The sequence below is a fragment of the Nelumbo lutea genome, chromosome 3 (assembly GCF_056320005.1).
Source record: "Nelumbo lutea isolate HS-2025 chromosome 3, American lotus-T2T, whole genome shotgun sequence".
Taxonomy (NCBI): Eukaryota; Viridiplantae; Streptophyta; class Magnoliopsida; order Proteales; family Nelumbonaceae; genus Nelumbo; species Nelumbo lutea.
The window spans coordinates 5,033,823-5,059,921 of record NC_142686.1 but is presented as its reverse complement, the minus strand read 5'-3'; the positions used below and the strand labels follow the sequence as shown (position 1 = coordinate 5,059,921).

At 39.8% G+C, this 26,099-nt stretch overlaps 1 protein-coding gene across 1 annotated transcript; it reads right to left on the bottom strand.

The window, feature by feature from the left end:
• Positions 1 to 616: 616 nt before the first annotated feature.
• LOC148862518 (nuclear pore complex protein) lies at positions 617 to 25,199 on the bottom strand. The gene is made up of 10 exons (XM_088980821.1): positions 24,115 to 25,199; positions 23,200 to 23,952; positions 23,041 to 23,094; positions 22,880 to 22,939; positions 22,662 to 22,772; positions 11,778 to 11,843; positions 11,603 to 11,689; positions 1,387 to 1,488; positions 1,134 to 1,283; positions 617 to 1,044 (listed from the first exon to the last, which is right to left on the bottom strand). The coding sequence occupies exons 2-10, from the start codon at positions 23,533 to 23,535 to the stop codon at positions 910 to 912; spliced, it is 1,101 nt and encodes a 366-aa protein (XP_088836947.1). The 5' UTR covers positions 23,536 to 23,952; positions 24,115 to 25,199; the 3' UTR covers positions 617 to 909.
• Between the last annotated feature and the right edge of the window lie 900 nt (positions 25,200 to 26,099).

Genomic DNA, 26,099 nt, shown 5'->3' with positions numbered 1-26,099 from the left:
ATGTTTGAAAGTATTTTTTGAACTTTTTCCTTTTTTTCATGTCTAAATATCAAATTGGTAATATATTAACACCCATTAATTTATTTTGTATAAATTCTATATTTTTTTATGAAGGTTAAAAAGGTAATATATTAACTCTTTAGTCTATTTAACATCAAATTAGCGGCATGGTGAGTTTTATACATTTTGAAAAGTTGCTAAGTTTATTACACAATTTCCCCTTTTTTAACATATGTAGAAGATATGCTTATAATATGCATAAATTTGAGGTTTGGTCAAACCTTAAAGTTTAGCAACTCAAGTCTCAGTAAGTCATTTATTTTAATTATTACCAAAATCTGGAGAACCCGTTTTTTGTTTATTACATCTCAATGTTGATTGCTAGCTAAAATAGAATATGTCACGATAATAGCCATAGGCTCAAATTATTAAGGATGCTTACCAAATGCTATTCACCAAGAAAAAGAGAAAGTATGCTTACTAAATGGGAAAAAGTGAGGGATTTTGATCAACTTTTTTGTCTTTTTTGTGTCCGGTTCAACTGGACACTTGGGTTAACTGCCAAAGGCCTGTTAGCGTTAGGAAGTTTTCGCCAAGTATGCTGACACCTGCCGAATAAAATACTCTCAGCCCACCCATGCATTGACTTAAAAGTAATTTGTTATACTTCAACCAACATAACAATATAGCGGCAGAAATATAATGAAAAACCAGGAAAGAAAAAATCAGCAGACATGAAAAACAGTGAGTCAGGAACCGGTTATGGCATGTGAGCACTCATTTTGGCCAAAATTCTGGTGGGATGAGGAAGTGCTGGCATAATCAGCAATCTTCACTTTCCTCGTCCAGTTTCATTTAAGAAATGTAGATGAAACGTCAGTGTCAGTAGAGGCAGAATTTATGCTCCTCTCAGATCTCTAAAGCCTTTTTGCTCCCTTGGTCATCCATTTCGGTGTCCTCGGCCATGATGATCTCCATGTCCCTGATATCTCGCTTTAGCACATTGCCAAGTCTCGCGATTGCCTCGGTCTGCTGTTGTAAGACCTGCCAACCAGAAAACGGGAAACAATCATTGCATCAGACTGATTTTGAACAATTAAAAATGGAGTAGGCCTTTGGTCCATCACCCGTACCTCCTGCATATCTGCAAGGCTCTGCTCATGTATTTTGGTTGATCCTGGGAAGTAGATGGAACCACCACCACCAAGAGCATTTGCATGCACACGAGAAATAGAGAGCAGATTGTGAACCCTTCTAGACAATTCGGCCCCTGATCCTTTCAGCTGGAAGAGTCTTCACAGTTGTCAGGTTCCAGCACCAGATTATAGAACAAAAAGAGGAATTGGAAGCACAAGAGGCAACATAAAAGGGAGAAATAAGACCAACCTGTCTTGTCAGTGAAGCCAACTTCTCAGCCAATTCAGCCTCACCTTTCATTAGTGGCATTCGGCAACCCTTTCCCTCCAAGGCCTCCACTATTCGCATAACCTTTCCTCGGTAATAAATACAATTATCAATAGAGGTGCAATTCAAGACTGGATTGGCATGGATTTAGGTCTATCCTAGCCCAACCCGATGTATCAAAATCATAGCTACCTAATTCACTACTTAGCCTATCAACTTGTGAACAGGTTCATGATGAACAAATTTGCAACTCAGTTCATTTTATTTGAAGACAAACCACTGAATTAGGTAATAGATTTTTTTTATAGATAACAGAACTTTTATTAATAGAAAGATTAAAAAGGAGGATACAACGGGAGGGAGGGGTAAAATCTCTTAACCCTCCCTAAAAGTTTACTTCATATTACAAAGCTGCCCAGAAAAGAAAAGCTCTTCCCACCCCTTGCTTAGCCAAAGAATCTGCCAGGGAATTAGCACACCTTTTAGTCTACTGAAACTGAACTTCCATATTTTGAGTCAAATATTTAATTTTCTTTTTCTCATTTAAGTATTTCAACAAACTGAAGTCTTCCTTCTGCAGCCACCTAATAACCAGACTCAAGTCACCCTTCCACCACCAGTTTTTTTATATTCAGCTGCCACGCTATTTTAATTCCTTCCAACACTGCCAATATTTCAGCCCGCAGAGAATCCCCCCAACCAATAGGCCCCGAATACATTGCAATAATTTGACCTTCTTCACCCCTGAAAGCTCCACCTAAACCTGAAGGGCATGGGTTTCCTTCGCTGCTTCCATCAAAGTTCAACTTAGTGTAGCCCAAGGGTGAAGGAACCGAAACTGGATAAGGGGTAGATTTCAGGGGAGCTAACCAAGCCATTTCTTTCCAGTTCTGAATGATATCTCCTGCTGTGTAATCTGCAAAAAGCTGCAAGGTCTTAACCCAATGAGCCACCCTAATGGAAATTACTTCAATGATAGCTTCCTTATTTCTTTCTTTTTCAAGGAATATTCTTTGATTTCTTTCCTCCCACACTGACCAACATATTGCTGTTCTTACACATCTCCACAGAAATTTACCTCTTTTTTAACCCTCTCACTAGTGTCGTGTTAAACAGGCTCTGCACACTTGGAGGAGAGGACCGCCTGCAACCAAAGAGAGAACAGAACCAGCACCAGATTTCTGAAACAAAGGACAAGAAACCATTAAGTGATAGCAGCTCTCACCATTCTCCTTACATAGGATGCACCCGTGTGGGGACAAACACCAATTTGGCCTTTTCCTTTGAAGTAAGTCGCAAGTGTTAAACTTTTCCAAGAAAGCTTCCCAGCAGAAAGCACCCACTCTGGGAGGAATTAGTCTACCCCAAATTTCCAGGACTGGGAAAGGATGCCCTAAAGCCGGTTGGGACTGGGTTAACTCTTTGAAAAAGGAAGAGCAAGTAAAGACACCAGAGGGGGAAGGAACCCAAATCCTATTATCCCTACTAGAAGGATCAAAAACCACCTCATCTAGGATCTTAAGCAAATCAGAATTGGTGTTCAACCTGAAGTCTCTAAGAGCCCTTCTAAAGCCCAGGTTCCAATCAGGAGCAGACAAGGTAGGGGATATAAAGGTGGAAACAGGCTCATTGGTGTTCAACCTGATGTGCGAAAGGAATGAGGGTAAAATAGCATGAATGGACTTCCAAGGGGAAGCTCTTGTAGCCCTAGATGAGATTCCTGCATCCCAGCCGTCCGCTGCTTGCCCATGGACACTTAGAATTACTTGAGCCCACATACTATCCCTTTCCTTTGTCAATCTCCATAGCCATTTCCCCTATAGGGCTTCATTCTTTTTCTGTAAATTACCCAATCCAAGCCCTCCATCACCCTTGGCTTTGGTGACAATATCCCACCTAACTCTATGATTCCTTTTTCCTCCCCCGGTTCCCATAGGAAGTCCCTCATTAATTTTTCCAAACTTCGCACACTCCCACAGGAACTTTAAACACAAACAGGAAGTAAACATGGAGATTAGCCAATGTGGACTTGATCAAAGTTATCCTACCCCCCAAAGACAGGTAGTTTTTCTTTCAAGACGCTAACCTTTTTGTGAATCTATCAATCGCCGGATTCCAGAAGCTCCTTTTAGTCGGATTATGCCCTAGTGGAAGCCCCAAATATTTCAATGGCCACTGTGCGATCTCACACCCCAAAATTTTAGCCCTTTCTTCCACTTCTCTCAAACTCATATTGATACCAAAACACAACTTTTATCAAAATTCACTTTAAGGTTAGTCACTTGTTCAAACACCTTGATCACCTGTTTGAGATTACTCACCCACCTAATCTCATCCCCACCACAGAAAAGGATAGTATCATCCGCGAACTGCAAGTGTGTGATTGGAACACTATCACTTCCAATTCTCCAACCTCTCACCAAGCTCCTGGAATCTTCCCTTTCAATAAGTCTTCCCAGGACTTCAGCAATCAAGGTAAAAAGGGGGAAAGGGGGAAAGGAGATCCCCTTGCCTAATACCCCCAGTAGCTGGAAAGTGGTCAATCACCTTACCATTCACCAGAATGGAGTAATTTTTTTTTTTTTTTATCAATCACCAGAATGGAGTAATGGCAAGTCCTTATACACCCTTCCACCCAATTACACCACCTTTGTCCAAAACCAAAACACTCAAGGACTTCCAATAAACAAGACCAATCTACCAAGTCATATGCCTTTTCTAGATCTAGTTTACACACCATCCCTTTCTTCCCGCTTCTTTTTAAATCTTCCACACTTTCATTTGCTATTAAGATTTGATCCACAATTTGTCTATTCTTCACAAAAGCACCTTGATTAGGGGAATTGATTGCTGGGAAAACCTCTCTAATTCTTCGAGATAAAACCTTAGCAATGATTTTATAGAGGCTATTCACCAAACTGATGGGTCTGAACTCTTTTGGGTGGCAAGCTCCCTCCTTTTTTGGAATTAATGCAAGAAAAGTAGAATTCAGACCTGGATTAATCACCCCTCTATCAAACAATTCAGAGAAAACTCTTTGGATATCCTCCTTAAGTATCTCCCAACAATCTTGATAAAAGGCCATCGTGAAACCATCGGGACCCGGAGCTTTAGATCTATCCATAGAGAAGATGGCAGCCCTTATTTCTTCCAACTCAAACTCACTTTCCAACCCCACTTTCAACTCTTCAGGGAGCCTAGGCCAATCCAAACCTTCAATTTGAAGCCTGTTATTCAGGGGCCTTCTAAAAATAGATTTAATTTCATCCACAAAAGCCCCTTCAATCTCAGTCTGCTGAATTAGAGTTATACCATCCACCACCAACCTAGAAACTTCAACTGTAACCCTAACTGAACCCAAGGTTCTCAACCCTAAACCAACTCGATCATCAGGTTGGAACCTTACCTACTAAATTTACAAACACATGCAAAAATACAAACTGCAAACTATGACCAATCCTTGATAGATCAGGTGCCAACCCCATTAAGGGAAAGAATAAACAAAAACCAAAAAGTACAGGAATAATTGGATAACAATAAGATTGCATATACAGTTGCAAAGGTGATAGAGCATCTAATAAGAGATTTTCTATTGGAACTAGGAAAAGAAAAAAGAAAGATCACTTGGTAAATGGGAGGTAGTATGTAAAGATACTTTCACTGTGGGTATGGAGGCTTTTGTGGAAGCTGCGTGTTGGAGGAGAGCGCTAAAGGTGGAGGCAAAAAATCTATTGTTGGAGGAGATGAAGATTGGTGGACAGGTTAGCTTGAAGGTCAGGGAAGCTAAAATGGCGACAGTTCTGCTGATGGGGCTAGAGGTAATCAAATGGTTTGGAGATTTTATCACGGAAGCTGGTGCTAAAGGAAAACAAAGGAGTTGGAAGGAGCTATATACAGAGACAAGTAGAAGATATGTGGTAGAGTACAAGGGAAACAGCAGAGGATCATTCATACCAGTATCAGAATTTTTTGATAAGGGCAGAAAGCAACTGGTATGATTTCCGGAAGGGAAAAGAGGCCAAGGATGGCAAGAGGTTGGAAAAATATTGACAGAATTTGTGCTTCATTCTGGAAAAACTGAAGTTGAAAATAAAGGAAAGGATGATAATATCCCCCTTGCTCCAAACAATGCAGTAGCCCCTAGACAGAACATTCCAACTTTGTCACTTACCACAAGGAAATCCACATTGCTGGTTAAGTCTGGAGAGGAAGAATGAACAAACAAGTTGGTAGTGGAAGCTGAGAAACCAGTTAATGACTGGACAAGAGTAGTTGATATTTTGATCAAAGAACCGAATTTAAAAGACACGTTTATCTTAACGCTGTTTGAGAGGTGCAAAGCCTTGTTAGATCCTGAGGATATACCCAAAAAAGTAGATGTAAGAGTTGATGGCAGCTTCAGATCGATCTGGTTAGCTTCCTCCATAGAGGCTGCATTGTGGAAAGATGCTCGTAGGGAAGATGAACAGGTGGAAGACCAAGCCCTACATGGAGCAAGGGATTGGAGGGTCAACCAAGAAATGGAAATTTCACAAAAACAGACAGGCAGGACCTGGTTACTTCAAAAGCAAGGGAGAAAGTGGAAGGTCAGAAACATGTACAGCAAGGAAAAAATCTGGACTTTGAAAGGTCATTTGCCCAAGTAGTTGTAGAAAGCACCAAAATTAATTCAAACTCAGTGGGACAGGTTCAAGGAGGAATAGGGGGTATTGTAAATCAATGGGCCAACATTTGGGGGGATATGAATTGCTGGGCCAGGCTGAAAACCAAAAGTGGGCACGTGCAAACCCAATGTCACTCAGTTGGGCTGCATAAGCCGAATGGACCACCAAAGCTAAACCCAGATCAGCTTGGAAATGAAGGAATGTCGAATGGGCCTGCCGTTGCTGGCCCATCTAGAAAGGGGCGTGACTTGTTAGAAAATCACGCGACTTTAGGAACAAAGCTAATAGACAGGAGGGACCATCTATCTTCTTCCCCCAGCGAGTCTCTTTGGTCAAGCAATGGTTCAGTCATCAAAAGCTAGAGCCAGGAGCTCTTTGGAATTTTGAAAAAGAGGAGATTAGACATGTGGTATTTTCAATGGACAGATCCAAGGCTCCGGGGCTGGATGGCTTTACCATGGCTTTTTACTAGAACTGTTGGGATGTGGCAAAAGAAGATCTACTCAAAGTTTTTAATGAATTTTGCAGATAATCCCTAAGAAGGTAAGAAGATAGATGGTCCCTCCTGTCTATTAGCATTGTTCCTAAAGTCACGTGATTTTCTAACAAGTCATGCCCCTTTCTAGATGGGCCAGCAACGGCAGGCCCATTCAACATTCCTTCATTTCCAAGCTGATCTGGGTTTAGCTTTGGTGGTCCATTCGGCTTATGCAGCCCAACTGAGTGATATTGGGTTTTACCATCAACTCTTACATAGTCGTCTCTGGAGTCAATGCCACTTTCTTGGCCTTAATCCCTAAGAAGGTAGATGCAAATCACCCTAAAGATTTTAGACCCACTAGCTTGGTGACTAGTATCTACAAAATCTTGGCTAAGGTTCTACCTTTGAGACTAAGAGAAGCATTGCCCCCCACCCCCCTCATTAGTCAAGCCCAAAGAACCTTTGTACAAGGGAGACAAATAACTGATCAGATCTTGATAGTCAATGAATGTGTGGAGGAAATGATGAGGTCTGACCAATCGGGTTTTGTTCGTAAGTTGGACTTAGAAAAGGCTTATGATTTGGTGGATTGGAATTTCCTGATAGAAGTATTGAGGAATTGTGGGTTTGGTGAAAGATGGTGCAGTTGGGTGAAGGGTTGTATCAGCTCTTGTCATTTTTCAGTGTTGGTAAATGGTGTCTAGGGACTTCTTTTCGAGTTGTAGAGGACTAAGGCAAGGTGACTCTCTCTCCCCTTTTCTGTTCACCCTTGTAGCTGATGTTTTTAGTAGGTTAATCACAAAGGCTGGTAGGGAGGATGTAAATTAGGGTTGGAGAATAGGTAGGAATAGAGTCCTGGTAACCCACCTCTAGTTTGCTGATGACATTATTATTTTCTGTGAAGGGAGTGATCTAAGCAAGGTGAGGAATTTAAAACGCTTGATAAAACACTTTGAGAATGTTTTCAATCTGAAGATAAATCAGGACAAGAGTTGTGTGGTGGGCATCAACATGGATGATGGGGCTATTGATTCTGTTGCAGATTGCTTAGAGTGTTCTAGGTGCTAACCCAAAGGAATGTTGTTTTTGGACTCCAATCTTGGAGAAGTTTGAAAAGAGCTTGGCAACTTGGAAAAAGAACTATATCTCTTTAGGGGGTAGAGTAGCATTATTAAGAGCCACCTTAGCTAATTTGTCGGTGTATTACCTCTCAGTGTTTAGGATTCTTGCCAAGCAAGCCAAGAAGTTAGAGAGATTAATGAGAAACTTTCTTTGGGAACCAGGGGCAGAGAAAAAGGATCATTTAATAAGGTGGGAACTAGTGTGTAGGAGCAAAGAAAGTGTATTGGGATTGGGCCACCCAGTTCCAAAGAATGTAGCTCTATTGGGGAAATGGCTTTGGAGATGGCCTTTAGAAAGAGACAGACTATGTGGCATGAGATGATAGCAAGTATTCATGGCACGCTGGAAAACAGCTGGGATGTGGCTGTATCACGCTAGGTGACTTTATCCACACCTTGGAAAGCAATTCATTGTGTCCTTCCTTTGTTTCTCAACTTTGTCAGGTATGATGTTTGTTCTGGTAATTCTATTTTATTTTGGGAAAACATCCGGGTGGGTAATTCAGCTTTCAAGGAGCTTTCCCCTCTCTTTACTCCATCTCTTTGTTCAAGAAGAAGGTGGTGTCCTAGTTCCTCCCTTCTCCTGACCTCCCTCTATCTCTAAGCTGGAATTTTGGGTTTCATAGGGGCTTAAGGGACAATGAACTTGTGTCTGTTTTGGATCCGTTAAGCCTTTTGCGCAATGTCTGCTTAGACCCTTCTCAATCAGATAGGAGAGTTTGGTTCCTCCATCCAAAATGTTCCTTCTCTTGTGCTTCTTTCTTCAAGTCCCTTTGTTCCTATTCTAGTCAGAGGCTCTTTTCAGTCAAGGAGGTTTGGTTCAAGCCGGTTCCCCCTAAAATTATGGTGTTCTGTTGGGAGGTGTTTCTTGGGAAAATCAATATCTTGGACTGTTTGCAAAAGAAAAGGCCTTCCATGTGCTTGTCTCCTAACTGATGCAGTCTTTGCAAAGCTGACAGTGATGACTGTTTTCATTTACTAATATCCTGCTCTTTTGCTTTGGCTATTTGGAATTGGATTTTTGCTTTGTTTGGGTGCAGGTGGACCTTACCTACAGATGTTTGTTCACTATTTGAACCTTCCTTTGTGTGGCCCACTAAAAGAGGGCAGAGCATGTGGAAATGCATTAGAGCAGCTGCTCTCTGGACAATTTGGGAAGAGAGGAATGCAAGAATCTTTCAAGAAAATGAAAGAAGCACCCTAAATGTCAAGGACTATATTCTGACAAGAACAATTTTTTGGTTGAAAACTATGGATTCCTTCCAATCCTTTTCCTTTGATGACCTTTGGAGGAACTGGTCAGTTGTAGCAGCTTGCTCTTCCAGGAAAGATAGGGTAATTGCAGATTGGATTCCTCCTCCTGAAGGATGTGTAAAGATGAATTTTGATGGAAATAGTGAGGGTAACCCGACCTTCTAGAATAAGAGGGGTCTTGAGAGACAAGGACGGTAACATCATCGCCTTATTTTCTGGCCCAGTAGGTCTGGGGGACTCTAATAGGGCAGAACTGCTAGCAGCCTTGCAAGGTATTCAAAGTTCAAACTGCACATCAACTTGGGGTGGAGAACCTAATACTTGAAGGAGATTCTAAAGTTGTTGTGGGGTGGCTGCCAGATTCAGATTCAATGGTTTGGTGCTACTGGGACCTGATAACTAGAAATATGAATATCAGCCTACACTGGGTGGGAAGGTCGGATAATGTGTTGGCTGATTGTCTTGCCCAACAAGGGGTCAATAGGGAAAGTTTGTACTGGGCTGTTTTGTAATTTTTCACTACTGTTGTCTCTGTAATTTTCTTGTATTTTTCTTTTTAGGAGAGGTTGCACCTTGTGCCTCTCCTTGCCTCCTTGGGATGCCTTACTATCATTTGATTACTAAAATCACAATTCAATTATCGAAAAAAAAGATTGCATATACTCTCACATCTCCTGCAGGTTACTCCAGGAGGAGATTATTCAGAACATTGCTACAGAACCAAATTCCTAGAGATCAAAGATGGGAAATAGGTAATTCGGTGGCATACAAAAAGTGGTCAATTTACAATAAAATCAGCAGCTCAATTAGCTAGAGATCAAAGATGGGGAGTAGTGAATCAAGGGACAGATAAAAACTGCACATGGAAACTTAGCTGCCAACCTAAGATCCGAGTTTATATGTGGCTCATAAGTCACCAGAAAGTGATGCTGGAGAATGCTTGCATATGATGATCACAGACTTGAGTTGCAAAATATGTAGAAAGGCCCAGGAAACACTCAAGAACCTGTACATTGAATGCCCCAAAGTTCAAGAGATGTGGAAAAAATCTCCATATAGGACCTAAGCTACAAGCAAGGGATGATACCACATTTCCAGAATTTCAAAATGGATAGCATGCAATAAAGGGTATTCCAAAATGAATAATGGAGCACAGCAGCAGTAACACATAAAGCAAATGAGAACTGGAGACAATATAAAGGGGGTACACAGAACAAAAAGTAATGTCTAATGGAACAAGCAACAGCATCAACAAAGACGGGAAAATTCAGTGGCTAAGACCATAACAGAATTGGGTTGCATTAAATTTTGATTTGTCAGTAAAAGATAACCCCAAATCTGCAGCAATGCTATTCTAAGAAATCATGATGAGGAATTCATAGCAACCCAGGCCCACCAAATCGGGGTCCGCAAGGTATGCATGGCACAGAGGCTTGGGCAGCAACAGTAGGGATTAGATTTACTAAAAGCATGCAGATCAGGAAGACTCACATTCAAGGAGACTCCCAAGATGTAATAGAGGCAATGTAAAAAAGGAAGATTCGTGTATTGTGTGAAGGGAATAGGAGTGCTGATCATCTGGCAAATCTCAGAAAGGTTTATGCATCAAGGTTTATGCATCAATCCAGATGTGGACGGAATCCCCCCACCCTTGACCCCATTTTGATGGATGATCCAATGGACAAAGAGATCGCAAGACAGTATCGTGGGTCATTTCTAAGTCCTTGGTCATGTAATACTCCCCCACCCCCACCCCCCAAAAAAATGCAAATTGAGAACTCCATTTATAAGTCTAATATATCTGGTCTGGGTTGGACCAGGTTGACCAAGGCATCAGCCTAACATAAGCCTATTTTTTTTCAGGTTGAGTTGGCCCAACCCAAGTTGCACATCTAATTAAATAGGGATGCCAATGGGTCGGGTATGGATCAACCCCAACCTGGGCCAAAGTAACTCCAATCCAACTAGTTAGAACAGGATTTATTGAACCCAACCCACCCACCCCCTGAACGGTGCAACTATTCATAGCAAAAGCTATACCATTGGGTTTAGTGTAGGTTTGCCTCAACCCAAACCCAACTCAAAACCTGAACAAGACTGGCATGAGAGGATCAGATCAAGGTGGATTTACCACTTGACCCGCAACCTACTGACATCCCTCAATTAGGAAGTATTCCTAAGGCTGTGTTTTGTTGCAGCATAAATCTATTTGAACTAATGCAAAACTATGGTAGTGCAAATGAATTGGGCACAAATTCTGATCTATTTTTGTTTCAAATTTTACCTTGTTTTCTTTGATTCCAGTACAAATGAAGATAAGACTTGAAGGAGAATAAAGTAAAACCTAAAAAAAGTTAAATCAAAATCTGCATTCTTTTCATTTGCACTCTCATGCATTTGTACTAGTGCAAATAAAATTGCACTACAACCAAACACAGCCTAAAGGAAAATTTCAGGATTCCCTAGCAGATACAGCATCTTTCAGCACACTGATCATTGTCCATTAGCAATCAGGCAATGTGCTATAGCAAAATTGGAAAATATGTATCCTCATTCTTTCTGCAGGTTATCTCCCCATCTGATCATTAACCCTGCTGCTTAAGTTAATGGCAAGTAACCAAATCTCAATCAACTAGATCATTCAACTCTAGAATTCAGAGCAGTAAAGGCATTCTCACCCTCAGAAGGCGCCTTTGAAGGCCTTGCTCCTTTTGTCTCATTCTTTGGATCCATGGAAGAGTGTCTGCTTGAAAATGCCTCTGAAGCTGTAGCACAGATACATTCTATAGGTTATAAATGGCATTCTAAATGTATGATGCATGAAAGGAAAAAGATATAGAGAAAAAAAAGTACCATTTTAACATTTGCTTGTGTCATTCGCAATCTTTCAGCATCAGAAAGCATGACTTCATCTTGAAGCTGGAGTGACCAAAAAGATGAAGTAAATCAACTTCATTAATATGGATAACTATAGACCGCGAAATATGCAGCAAGAAAAATAGTGACATAAACGTATTTTTCATGGACCCCCCTCTTTAGGAGGAACTTATTTGACTGGGTTCTGGAAGAGATTATGGAGCTGCTGGAGAATCTACAGAATCAGAAGATAGATTTATCTTTGGAAGATGAATTGTGCTGGAAGTGGAATTCTGATGGATGCTTTTCTGTCAAGTCTTTAGCTTCCAAATTGTGCAGCTCAGGTTCCACTGGCTTCCCTGCAATTCAGACTTGAAATCCAACAAGTCCCTCAAAATCCAACTTTCTGGTGTGGACAATGGCCCTAGATAAATGCCTCTCCAGATCTAATCTTGAGAGGTGTGGTATCCAAATTTTGGACTCCTCTTGTGGATTGTGTGGTTCCCTCCTAGAATCTACAGATCACCTCTGTCTTCACTGTTTGGTTTCCTCCCTGGTGTGGGATCATTTCCTGAATTCTATGGACATCAGCTGGGTTATGCCAAGGTCGGTCAAGGAGCTGCTGTGCTGCTGGAAAGTTAAAGGCCTAAGCAAGAAAGGAAAGTCAGTGTGGAAGACTATCCCTACAGCCGTCTTGTGGTCCACTTGGACTGAAAGGAACAATATAATTTTTTTGTAATAGAGCTAAAAGTCCTAAAGAGTTGGTGTAGAGAGCTGTTGGCAAGCTGTTCTCTTGGGTGTCTGTTACTGAGGAGTTTAGACACCTGACCTTGTCCCTCTTGTTTCGGTCTCAGTCTCGGTGGAGTCTGTAACATGTGTTGTTCTCAGGCTGCCTTTTCGGCATGGGTATTGTTGTAATTTCTCCTTTCTGTTTGAATAAAGTTACCTTACCTTTTCAAAAACAAAAAAAGGAATGTGTCAATCAAGTCAAAAAAAAGGAAGAAATGGATCTTGTCATGATCAGATTTCAAGATGATGATGGAAGTAGTTATTTCGCAATTGTCTAGGCACTTAGGCAAGGTTAGGTGGCAAGGGAGCATCTTGTTGCCTAGGCTATAACCACTTCCCCTTAAATAGTTATAGGCATACATTGTATAACCGCTAGATTACACACTGATTATTTGATCTTTGAAATTTTTGTTTCTTGCAGCTCTGGGAGAACAAATATTTCTTTACTCAACTTTATGATAGTGAGTAGTTTGTTTTGGATTTGGTGTTCTGAAAAAATAGTGTCTAATATCTGAGTATCTGACATATTCCTGTAAAATTTCTTTTTACTTTTGATTAGGGGTGCAATTTGGCAGGCCTAACCTGAGCCCAACCCGAGTTTTTGTACAGTTTGGGCCTGAGTTTTTGAGCTGTGTGATGAGCCAGCATCTGAAAACTCAGGCCTGACCTAAACTTGGGTTGGGCTTGGGATCCAGCCCAATCTAACCCAGGCAGCCAAGCCTAACGCAACCCAAGCCCGCTGAACAACCTTCAACCTGAACCAACCAGCCCAAGTCGTATCCCTGCATGTTACTAGATAATGACCACCCTGTACTAAGTACGTAGCAACTATTCTGACATTTTTGTTTGACAACCATTATCAATTTATGTTAGGTTTTTTATTTGATTTAAGTGATTAAATCAGGCTCTATTCATAAATACTAATCCACTTTATTTGAGGTTAACTATTTATCTGGCCTATAATTTGAGTTCTATATTTAATTTTGAAAATTAAATCAGGTTTGTAATTGATAACCTATTTCATCTAAAAAAGTTTTCCCCCACACCATTGAAAGTCTTTATAATGAGTCTCTTATTTGAATTAGGAAATTAAATAAAAAAGATTAATATGGGTCCAAGATCTATTGAAGTGGGGATAAGTAGTTACATGCCTTCTAGTTTGAGGGTTTTCCTTATGTATGTGTCATTATGTTCAATGCAACCAATTTCATAGGAGCCAAATCCATGGCTATTGAATCTGAAATCAACAGCTCCAACTGTTACGTTCCAAGGACATAACAGTTGTATCATCTACTTCAAGGGAGACAAGAGACCTCCAAGAAAACCGTAATGGTTAAAGGTAATTTTCTTCAATGATGATTTTCTGGAAATGAAATTTACAACCAATATAAAGACTTCTACTAACTCACGTTTACCCATGACTCCAAGGCTCCACTCAAAAATTGGACTTTTCCCCAACTTTCTAGACACTAACCGACTCTTAATTGACCCCAAAAGACTAATTCACACAGTCCACTTTACAGATCGACTCAATTTTTATGTATTTACAAATAACAACCCAACTACCACCACACCTAATACATAGGCCCACTAATGGGAAAATAGCATTTCCTCCCCCTTAAAACTGACCTTGTCCTCAAGGTCAAAGCCTCCAAGACAGATCATATGGCATCCAAGTCTGAGTGTCACAATCTCGGCTTTCTAGTTGGATGCAATGATTTAAAAGGCGCACCTAGGCGCACAAGCGAGGCGCATTTTAGGGTATGTGTCTCGCCCAGGTCCTAGACACACCCCTTTCAAAAGGTGCAGGCCTAGTGCGCCTAGGCATGCACCTTGCGCCTTTTGCTTTTTTCTAGCCTAACGGTTATGCCGAGGGTTCCGTCCTCGGACCCCCGCCCACACCCCTCGAGAACCCCCAATTTGGTAATGTTCATTCATTCATCCTAATAAAATGACTTCTTAAAAAGCAATTAAAACTATAAAATCATTACTTTTTGGCATTAGCTACTTGAAGTAATGCAATTGAGTGAAAAAAGAGATTAGAGGTTTTACATGCTTGAAAATGTTTTATATGTTTGATTTTATTTTTAAACTCTCATTTGAATGTGCTTTACATCTTATGTTTATGTATTTTAATTTTAGATAATAGGTTTTGTAAAACATTATTTTAAATTTTAAGTTTATATTGTTATTAATATTATGTTTAATATTTTTATTTTTTTGAATTTTTTAGCATTTTTTTGAATTTTCCGACTTTTTTTGTATTTTTGCGTCTTGCTTCAAAAAGGCGCACGCCTTGCCTTGCGCCTTGCACCTCAGGCGCAAATTTGACCCCTACACCTTTTTTGCACCTTGCGCTTTTAAAACACTGGGAGAAAGCCTTTTGTTCTAGTTCTCTACAACTCTCATCAATCAGGTTCAAAAACTCCTGCAAGCCAACTTCCATAATTATAGATGTCTCGACACATTGAACATCTTCTGAGGCCTTTCCTTGTATCTCATTTAAAATCTTGCATTCTTCTATGAAATCACCTTGAATATCATTCATAACCTTTGGAATCTCCCCCTAAGACAATTCCAACACAATGCTATGGTTATCTTCACCAATACACTCAGAAAGTGGCATCATATTAGTTGCTACATAATCCTCTCCTGCACCGGAGACAATATCAGCTTCATCACCCTCATCTAGAGACTTAATGTCAAATTGGCTTCTCAAAGATCTATCTTATCTAAACTTCAATCACATTGTCAAGCTTCTCATCAAAGACTCCTACCTGCTGCAATACTTGCAGTACTATAGACTGTTGCTCATCCAGATTGAGGGCACTAGAGTCTAGTATATGCACAAGAAGGTTTGCTTCCATCACTTCTTCCAAGGTTTCTTGGAACGCTTCCACTAATTGAATGGGCAAATCTGAAATAAACCTTACTGTATTACTAAGAATCATTTTCTTCTTTGAAGGAAGAACTACACTTAATCAACGATCCACTGCCGCAAACAATCTGTCATTGCATAGATCTCTATCTGAAAGTGCATTAATTGAAGTAGATTTTCCAGCATTTCTGTACCCAAAAACTGCAACAGTTGCTAGCCCTTGACCTTGTAAGTCACCACACCTCTTGCAAGAAGCACATTGCATAGGTTCAGGTGAACCTCCTGAAGTTGGATGGAGACAAAGTGCTTGCAAACCATCTGTTATGCACCTAGTAACAAGTGGCTGATGAAGAGAGTTGAAGCATTCCAGGATGCTAGCTGTCAACTTCATTGACATAAGCAGAATACAATCTTTTAGAGCATCAAGAATATTTAGAAGCTCCTCAGCTCTCTTGGGTCCTTCAGTTGCAGTAGAATTTGATCAGCCTACAAGTAAGAACTGTAGGAGAACCTCCACCACATTCTCCACTATCAATTGGTGGCTCAAAATTGCTTGCATCTAGTTTCAGCCGGGGTACCAATAACACATGCAACAATACCAATAGATGGGCCCCATGATTGCCCATTTCTTCCTCACTGCCTCTTAATGAATACAAAGACTGAATGACTGCAACCACACATCTCTTCATTCTCACCACCCTCCCAAACTCCAGTAATGCATTTTGTTTCTTGTTGTATTCATCGATAGTGATTTGAGCAAGACTCTCGAACTCAACATTGTTCTCAAACCCCTCAAAACCGTGAATCTGACCAACAATTTTGTCGTCTGCCATCCTTATTGAACCATCAAAGAAAAACCTCAATTCAAAAAATACGGAGATGAGAAGCAGGGCAACATCGACAATAGAATACCTCACCTTCCTGATTGTAGATTTACCGGGCGAACTTGTTTACATCAAAGACATTGAAAATAGGGCCAACGCTTGTAAAAAAATGCAGAACATTGCCATAGGCTGGGGGTTCATCTTGGTTGACTCCATGTTTGAGAATAGCCTTGTTAAAACCGTTACCCAAGTCTTCTTCCAGGAGATTTTGATGCCAAACTCCTCCCTCCGACAAATTGTAATCTTGATCATGGGGAAGGCATACTAAATCTTGAAATCTCAGGCTTCTAAGAATTTCAATAAGATCCGATTGCTCTACTTTCCATTGTGCGACAGGATCCCCCAGATGGGGTGTTAGACAGTGTATGCCCATAGCTCCAATCAGAATGATGTAATGACATTTAATGCAAATGAATAAAGTACATATTTGATTCATGTTATTATGGTGTGCTTCTGTGTAATACCCTTAAAATGGACACATATGAGACTCGTGTTAGTTTAGAATCTTCATAATCATTGGATAGATCTGGGAGATATATCCTGCCAAGGCTGACACTGATGTGCCGCCAAGTTGGTTGGGGTGGCTTGTCTCAACTACCAGGGTGAGACTTGAGGTACATGCAGTGTGGGTTTTCTTGAAGCCTTGAACTGGACCAGAATTCCAGTATTGCCCTGAACCTTGGAGATAGATGGGCAAAACTAGAATGTTACACCTAACCCCTAGACTCGATTATGATACTGCACTAGGTGTCAGATTGGGCTATCTTTGATATGCAAAACAGTGAGATCCTTAGAGGGGGTCAAAACCTGGGTATGTTGGGACAATCCGAGAATTCATCTGAGTGGGTGATCATAGTGACAGGATCAGCCCCTTTGTCGGACAAAGTGAATGATCGAGGATGCACTCTCTCTGATGGAAATCAAAACAGCCGGCAGTCGATTTCAACCGTTGAAATTTGTTTTGCAAAATATATTTATATAGAGATATACAAATATATATTATGGTTTCAAAATGTTTGCAAAAGGTTTTAATTCTTGGGATCCATGTGAGTAGATAGTGTAACACTGTACATTGCAGCCAAGGGAGAGGTCATCTCTTGTCGGGCAATGTTTGATCATTATGGGCTGAGAGGTTAAGTGTAAGACCATTGAGGATAATACCTGATGGGCTAATTTTGCATCTGCCCATAGTCCTTGGGTTTTTATAAGGTGGCTTGACCTAGGAACCATTTAATGTAAATGTTGGGCCCATTAAGAGCCCATGGTGATGGACTCAGGGGTTCATTGTCTCCTACAATGAATTCGGCCAGGCCTTGTAACAGAGATTGGGCTGAACCCATGTGGCTGATGTGTAGATCAATATTTGGGTCCCAAACCATACAAGGATATCCAACTAGGCAGCAATTTGGAGGGTAAGTGAGCAGATGGACTTAATGGGCCTAAAGCCCAATTCGAACTGGCTTAATGAGATTAATTAAAAGAGGGTGGTTCTGGGATTTAGATCAGAAGATAGGATAAGGGGTTATCTCTATCCACTCAGAGAATCCAGATCCAAATAAAGATTTGGATTAGGAAACTCCTAATTAGATTAGGAGGGCTGATCTTTATCTGTAGATAAGATAAGGGATTATCCTTATCTCTTAAAGAGAGTACAGATCCAAATACAAGATTTGGATTAGGAGAACCTCTCTTTAAGGCTATAAATAGGAGAGAAGGGCGAACCCTCAACAGACAACAGAAATCATCTGAGTGATTGTTGATTTCCAGAAAGAGACAACACAGTTTGACTGCACTGTCTCCTTCTCTCCTGCTCTTGTCGCCATACCAGTTCAATCTCCACCTATGGGAGCGATCAAGAAGAGTTCTTGATATTACCTTTTGGCAGAAAAGGTAATCTGAAGTTGTGCTCACTAGCCCTCCATCAGATTCTTGCTGAAGAATTCGGTTCTTGCTGAAGAACCATCCTGATGATTCTGCTTCATCCTACACCGTGTCATCTTCGGTGGAAGCAGTCTTTGGATATTTCCTTGAGCGTGAACACCTTCATTGGAGGTTATTACTACTTCGTATCAGGTATATTCCTCCACTCCGTTTTGGTTTCAGATCTGGTCTGGTTTAGGTTCAAGATTGATCATTGAAAATATAGTTTTTTAAAACAGGGAACGTGATACCCACATGGGAGAGGGAAATTTTTTTGAAATTTCACCCAACCTTCCTATAGGGTTCGGCCATCCATATGATGGATCTCTCATCCTTTCATGGGGACCTCCTTCGATGGTGTAGATGGTGCAGAAACTACATCTTCCTCTTTCTTCTCTGGTTTGGCTAGAGCAATAGGGACTTCTTCAGCTGCCTTTTCGGCTTCCACTGGCTTCTCCCTTAATAGTGAAGTCCCCAGCTAATCAAATCTAGCAACTAGATTTTAAAACACTAGAGTGAACTGCTTGTTCATCCTTTTCTGGCCAGGCACCAGTGAAGCCATCTTTTCTTGCAACTAGATGATGTGGTGTTCAAATCCGGGTGCCATACCTAGCTCTGAAAGCAAATGTTACGCTCCCAAAAGGACGTAACAGTTGTATCATCTACTTCAAGGGAGATGAGAGACCTCCAACAAAAGTGCAATGGTTAAAGGTAATTTTCTTTAATGATCATTTCCTGGAAATGAAATTTACCCATGACTCCATGACTCCACTCACAAATTGGACTCTTCCCCAACTTTCTAAACACAAATCGTCTCTTAACTGACCCCAAAATCCATGTTCACAAACTCCACTTTACACACTGACTCCATTTTTATGTATGTACAAATAACAACCCAACTGACTCACACCTAATGCATGGACCACTAATGGGCACATAACACCAACCGTGTGCACCATGTTGTCATCTAGTGTCGAAGAAAAAGCCCATAATAGATATTGTTTTATGAGCTGAACCTACAAGGCCTGATCTGAGATTGTAAATAACCATGTCATCACCTGCTGCTCAATGCAGCTAATTTGCAGGCCTTGCTGAACCTGCAACTCTGCAAGTCTTGGGCTGAGATTGTAAATGAAGTTAAAATTAATACTATTCTCTGGTATAGGCATAAGCCCAAGTACAAACACATATTCATGCATAGTCTCATTAATCAAATAATCTACTTCTGCAACTTCTGTTTGGGGTCCTGTAATAAGTAATAACTCTGCTTTGAAGCAGTTTGCATTCTTAGTAGGCAATCCAAACATTTTCATGCTTAGAATCATCTAGTTAGAGAACACACCAACACTGAGTAGCAATGCCAGAAAACACAAAGGTAAAGAACACCAAAAGTACCTACTTCAATGGAAGAGACATGGAGACAATGGTAGCAGCAGTTGACGGCTTTTGGAGACCACAATGGAAGTGATGTCAATAGGGAGAACACATAGCAGCACCAATAGTAAAGAGGGTTCTCAAATATAAAAGAGTAAAAAGGCAGCCCAATATTTTAGGGAAAATACTGGCTATAAAATATTGAGGACAACTTTGTAAAGAGATTTATACTTGAAACTAACATCTAAATAAGCTAAATAAAGGAGCTTCAACCTCCTTGATATCCTCAAATTTTAACTTTTTTTTATTGAAAAAGGTAAAATATGATTATTCTTACTGAATGGCACAAACCAGATTTTTCTCCTTTTATGACTGCTAGAAAGAGAAAAGTCCTTTTTCAGGATTCATGACCATGAGAGTTTGGAGAAGGTTTTACTGTCGGCAACCAACCAGATGCAACCCTCCTCCTTTGTCCAGGCTTGGGACCTGTGGTGTAAGACAAACTTACACTGGCAGAGTTTGGCAATGAACAGAACAAAATGGCAGAACAGGATTCATACAACTGACCCCATATAATCGAGTAAAGTCCTTTTTAAAAGGACTACCAAACACAGCCTACAACTAGGAAAAACAAAAAAAAAAAAAAAGATTACAAACTTGCCATTCCATAAGAGAAGTAAATAAGCACTATGCTACTTAACCAATGGTTTTGAAATTTTAAATAAAACTAAAATATGGCCAGACCCCCACAGGTAACATATGAAATGACCAAAATACCTCTACTATCTAAAATTATAAAAATATTAAAATTTCAAAAAAAAAAATAAAGAAACAGGTTTGGCTTCTTTGCTCCTGCATCAATTTTACTTACAGATATTGAAAGAAAAGGCCTGTTATGATGAATACCATGTTGAAGGCTACAAGTTAGAGACCTAGCACAGTGGATACACTACTTCCCCATCAATGTTCTTGTTTACCACAAACCCTTGGCTCTCTAAATAGAAAAATGATCTTATATGGGCAGGGCTAAAGCTGACCCCAAAAAATTGCATCATAGCCTAGACATTGCCTTGACAACTATAAGTTTTATACAGACAATAAATAGGGTAATAGAGTTATCAGCTAGAAAAGGAAATGCAACTAAATCATGCCATCTATCAACAGGGCAATTAGGGGCCATTGCTTGGTGCAATAATATAATCCCAGGCGGGTAGGCATAAGAACTTGAGTTAGGGCCTGTTCGTTTGCTTTGAAGTCTGACATCTGAAAGTACAATAATTACATTAAGAGGCATATTGGTATTGATGAACTTTTCTTTCCTCTGAACTCTGAATGCAGAGAATGTTGTTCTGAATTCTGAATTCTGAAAATTATCAAATATCCATTTTGACCCCATATATGAGAGTTTTTGTTTGTCTTTTTGGGGGTATCATTGGAAAACAAAAAGTTGTATGATTGCACTTTAAGAGATAAGAGATAAGAGGATTCGAACAACCATTTTTCTCTTAAAGTTAAAAGATTCCTCTTAAGAGATAAGAGTTAAGAGAAAACAAATAAGCCCTTAGAGTCATTAGAGCAGCCACTTTACACGGGGAAAAAAATGCCAAAGATTAGTTGATATCTGGTCTACCCCTCTAAAGACCCAAGATAGCCGGGACTGTCGTTTGGTAGTGCCTCTATCCATCAAGAGGGCAATTGGCAACTAAACCTAAAAGGGATTTTCTTGCCTCTCTTCTTGCCCAGTTCCTATTGCCAACTGCAATGCAACTCAAAGCTAAACCTACTCCCCCTCTATCCTTCCCTAATCTCCACCATATGGTTTCTCCATCCTTCCTGTCCAGTTTGTAGACTTCATTATACATAAGGCACTCACATGCCCTTGCTAGCTATACACAGATTTTAAAATTAATTTCTACTGCTATAGCACCTAAACACCTTTGGACTGAACTCTCCATTCAGACAGGCAAGGATAACAAAGTAGAAGACCTTTCAGCTGATGTGGTTCCTCCAGAAGAATGTTCATATTGTTCCAACTACTTGTGCAGTATTAATCCTTGGAAGAGGTTGACTCCTATCTGGACAGGAAAATATCAGAGGGAATTCCAGCTGAACTGTATTTCTGGGGCTGGAAGAGAATACTCACGCCACTCCAATAATTTATTCAATGTTCAACTGCAAAAAGAAATAAAATACCTCACTCAAGCCAATGAGGCTGGAGTTAAGTTACGCTTGATGAAAATGTGACTAGAAAAGCTGATTCGATGACTGGACACCATCTTTACACCTTCAGTATTCATTGCAAGTTTTCAATATGGAATAACAAACCAAGGACAATGAAAGGGATGTGTGCAAAGTCCTACTTGAAGTCTAGAGTACAAAAACAAAATTGTAGTTCTTAATGAATGCACAAGAGTTTATCTCTGCTGCTTTACTTAGTGAACCTTTTCAAATCCCGCTGCCACCAGGGGTTGGGGGGTTAAGGGAAAGGGGATGGGCTACCCCCTGTTGTGTAGCCCCATGAAGCAAAAAAAAAAAAAAAACATCTCAAGCCCTAAGAAACTTAGGATTGATGAGCAGGTTTTTCCTCAGTCCTCACCATAAGAAAATTCGCCATTATAAGTTGAAAATTATATCGGATACTTGGAACTTAACAGAAGTGGCACTGCAGCCTTAGTTTCATGTTTGCAGAATAAGGCAAGTGCTTATAAGTCAAGAAAGTACTATGACCAATTAAGTTGATAATTTTGATGTTGAACATTGTAAATCATCATTACGGTATAAGGTGATTAGTGAAAAATAAATACGACAGATTTCCCCAAAAACTTGTTAAGGAAACTGAAATTTTTCTCCAAAGCCACAACGGTATCAAGTATGCATAATTTTACATTGGTGCAATCTTCATTACTATTTTGTCTTTATTCTATCAAGAGGCATCTTGGAGGAGAAAAGAAGAGTGAAATACGCATATAAAACTAACAACGAAATCCAAACGAATGTGAATGTATCCAAGAAACACTTAGAACCAAAAAGAACTACCTTAAGCCGATTGGAAAGATCTTTGAAACCCTGAACAAGCTGAGGCCAGAGTCTTTCTCGATCAACACTCTCCATACCTTCCAGCTTCCCCATAGCCTCGGCCCACATGATCTGAAACACAATTAAGTTTCATTTATGAACCAAAAACTTCAAAAACTCAAAGTTTCTACGGCTTCGGTAGAAGTGGCGAGATAGAAAACAGAACAAAGATAACTCACATCTGAGATGCCAGCAGGCTTCGTTCTAGCGGCCGGATTGGTCACACTGAACAGCAAATGCTGCAAAAACCGCATGTCAATTCTCCTAAAGACTCAAACCCTAAAAATGGCGGGAAATCCTGCATTCAAAATTTCCAACATAGAGAAACGGGGAAATGAACCTTGAATGCGTACTTGGGATTTCCTGGTTCGTCTTTGTACGCATCAACAATCGCCTAAGAAGAACAGCATAAAGAGAGCATGGTTATTCGCATCTTCGTTCTCAAATGTGCAAATAGCAGAAGTGCTAGGGTTAGGGTTTCACGAAGAAAGAACAGCACCTGGATGTCGCGATCGGCGAGGGAGAAAGGTAGAGGGGCAACGGGCGCCATTTGAGTTGTCAATTGAGCATTTGCGAGGGGCAAAGGAGTTGATTGGGAAAGCGGAGTCAATTGAGGAGTGGCAAAAGAAGTCTGAAAGCCAAAGCCAGTGCTTGGTTGCTGAAACAATGGAGACTGTTGTTGTTGTTGTTGTTGTTGTTGTTGTTGTTGTTGCTGCTGCTGCTGCTGCTGCTGCTGGGAGAATGGAGTAGAGAATAGGGACGGGCCGAAGGCAGGAGAGAACGAGGGTGTTGAGGGAGTTCCGAACCCCGGAGAGGATGCCGGAGTTCCAAACATTGTTGCGAAGACAAGTAAACGACCTCTTACTCTTTAGTGTTTAGGTAATGGCCGCCGTCAGTAGAGCTCTGAGTTCCACTGGTCTTCTTCCGTGACTCGATTTCCTTTTTTTACTCGTTTGTCTTGTTTTCCTCAGATTTGTCGAGAGCGGCTCTTTTCCAACATTTATGTAGTTTACGAATCAGGGAAGTTAAACTCGATGCCGGTGGTGTTCTCTTTCTGGATTCATAGTTTCCTTTCCATCTCAGAAACGCGGGCTGCGATGAAATTGCATTTGCAATTTGCAAACCTTCTTTTTCCCTAGCCCGTTGCCCGGTCCATGGCTGTTGGCTGCCAGTGGTCCGAATCAAACTGAATATCCAAACCGACTCCGAAGGTCGATACATCATCCGACATCCGATCACCGAATGTTAAAACCTGCGTCCATTTAGTAATCGGATCAGAGGCAGATTTGACCCATCCGATATGATGAAATTCGAATCCAATTTTATGTAATATATAAGTTAAGAATAATTAATATTTTTATCTTTTCTTATTCTAACAGTAATAGAGTGGCGTCAGATAAGATCCATATCCTACCAATGTATACAAATTAACGATGGGGCAGAGCTTCATGCTATTATGCTTGGGGTCCGGAAAGCGTTATCTTGTAGTATACAAATGGCGGTGGTTTTCTCTGATGACTCGGTGACGGCAATCAAACTTCTATCCTCAGAACAAACTTTGGAGTTTCATCCTCTTTCACTCAGCCTTGACAGACATTCAAAGTCTGTTGACCCCGGTACTGAGGTTCTCTTTAGACATGTAAAGAGAGACCACGATCTTATAACCCACTCACTAGCTATTCGAATTCGAGTAACAAAGCCGCCTTCAGCACTAATTTGATGTCACATCCGTGGCTTTAGGCGTTTACATTTGCAATTTCCAGTGTAAAAGTGGATTGGTGTTCCATTTTTTAGGTATTTGCTTTCAATGTAAAGTTTATCAAAAATTGATCTAAAACATATAATTGATTGATTTTTTGCATCGTTAATTAATGTAAATGATACATTAATCTTATTGATGTACACTTACATCGATTCTCACATAAAAAAAAATCCTCCAATGGTCCATTCAAATTTTAAACCAATCTATGACTTTCACGTCAAGGATTTTTTCCACCGTAATCAAACGCAGCTGAATTCAATCTTTGTTCCCTCATGAAATTTTCCCCTTTCGTTGTTTTTCTTTCATCTTTGATTTAGCGTCTTTTGTTTGAGTTTTATTGTTTCTTTTCATCTTCCAATTACCAAAAAAGAACATATTGCTGTTTTTTGTTCATGTGACCATTTCAAAACAAATGAAAACAAAAGCATTCGTGTTGTAGAATACCCCTTTGGGTTCCACATATATCTTTAGGCTTTGTCTGATTTAAAAGAAAAAAAGTAAAAAAATGAAGGAAAACCTGTATAAACCTTGTATAGTTTTCTTTACCTTTTCCTTCCTTTTCAAACCAAACACAGCCTTAGGATTAAATTGACAAATGCTCTCTCCTTTTTTCCATGAATTGGGGCTATTGGATACTTTGTCAAAAACTGCGGCACTTTGTTTGCACTACATCTTCATATGTGACTAGAGGTGCTCATTAAAAACCAAAAAAAAAAAAAAAAAACTGAAAAAAAGAATCAAACCAAGAAAACCAAATTGAATAATCCAACTATAAAAACCAAATTGAAAAATCCAAGTAACCAAACCGGTTGGTTTGGTTTCAATTCAGTATTTCAGTTAACATATAAAAAACAACAGTTAATTATACATACACACATATTATACACATTTATAGTATTTATATATTTATTTGTAGAATATATTATAAATATGAAAAAAAAACAAAAAAAAAAATCAAACTAGTCAAAAACTAAACCAACAAGGAAATTAGGCTAGGGCACCGAACAGTCAAGACTCCTTGAGAATTGAGGCTCCAGAAAGGGAAAATAAAAAATAAAAGTGACCCTTGACCCATTTGTAATTGTATGGTAGAGTTTTCTCCCCAGCCTGACCAAAATTACCATTTTGGACATATATAGTTATAAACGTTACACATAAAATATTAGGAAACTTGTCTAAAACTCACCATGAGCTTTCAACATTTCCCTTAAACTCACTATAACTCTTCAAAATGTCTAAAACTCACCATGTCCTTAAGTTTTTATTTTTCAAAACTCACCTTCTATTAGTGCACCCTTAGAGGTGTTCATGTCAGCATAAATAATAATTTTCATGACCAAATTACCCTTGAATGGCGGCAAGTTAGAGGAAAATGGTCTTTTTTCAGTTTTCGATTTTCTTGTCTTTTTTTTTGCATTTTTAGTGTTTTGTTATAATTTTCAATGTTTTTTATAATTTCTATTTTTTTATATTTTCTATTTTCTACAATCTATAAGTTTTCCTGTGTTTTTTGTTATTTATTTGTAATTTCTGTGTTTTTCTATAATTTTTTGTTTTTTCTACAATTTGTTATTTTCTGATTTTATTTATCAATTTCTATAGTTTTTATAATTTGAAAATATGTTTTTGTTTTGTTT